The sequence below is a fragment of the Tupaia chinensis genome, unplaced genomic scaffold, assembly GCF_000334495.1.
Source record: "Tupaia chinensis unplaced genomic scaffold, TupChi_1.0 Scaffold146140_1, whole genome shotgun sequence".
Classification (NCBI taxonomy): Eukaryota; Metazoa; Chordata; class Mammalia; order Scandentia; family Tupaiidae; genus Tupaia; species Tupaia belangeri.
The window spans coordinates 1,153,048-1,153,627 of NW_006205995.1; the positions used below are offsets into that span (position 1 = coordinate 1,153,048).

Here is a 580-nt window from a genome sequence, read left to right on the forward strand (position 1 = left end):
ATTTATTTGACCAGAAAGGGACAGAGTGAGAGCGAGCGCAAGAGAGGGAACGTGAGAGAGTAAGCCGCCAGGTCCAGGACTCGAACCACAGCCGACAATGTGGGAGTCCAGCGCACTTAACCACCTCACCACTTGCCGGCCCCCAAGTTTTAAGAGGTTCTGACAACAAAAATCGGAGACCCCTGGTCCCCGTGAAACAAAGGGCTTCGGGCCGAGTCGTGCGAGATCCGCCCCAGCCTGAGGCCCAGCGCCCGAGCGCCGCCAGCACCGCGCCGGTCCCCGGGTGAGAACCCCGCTGGAAAGAACCGGACGACCAAAGCCCTCGGCCGCCCTGCCGCGTGGACGCGAGGAGGCGTCACAGAAGCGAAGGAGTCTGTCCAGCGAGTCTTTGCGACACTGTCGCGTCTCGCTCGTTCTGCACCGTAAAGCAGGCGCGGAGCCGCCCCGCCCCCACCACGACAGCAGTGAACCGAGAGCAATGGCGGACATGGAGGATCTCTTCGGGAGCGACGCCGACAGCGATGCAGAGCGGAAAGGTGGGGCCGCTGGGCTTCGGGTGGCGGGGATCGCGGCGGGGCTT

General features: G+C 64.5%; 1 protein-coding gene across 1 annotated transcript in view; it reads left to right on the top strand.

The window, feature by feature from the left end:
• The first annotated feature begins 425 nt into the window (after positions 1–425).
• LEO1 (LEO1 component of Paf1/RNA polymerase II complex) overlaps positions 426–580 on the top strand; it is a 41,565-nt gene continuing 41,410 nt past the window's right edge. The window contains exon 1 of the mRNA XM_006168741.3: positions 426–536. Within this exon, the coding sequence (XP_006168803.1) occupies positions 479–536 (58 nt within the window). The 5' untranslated portion in view covers positions 426–478. The remainder of the gene's footprint in view (positions 537–580) is intronic.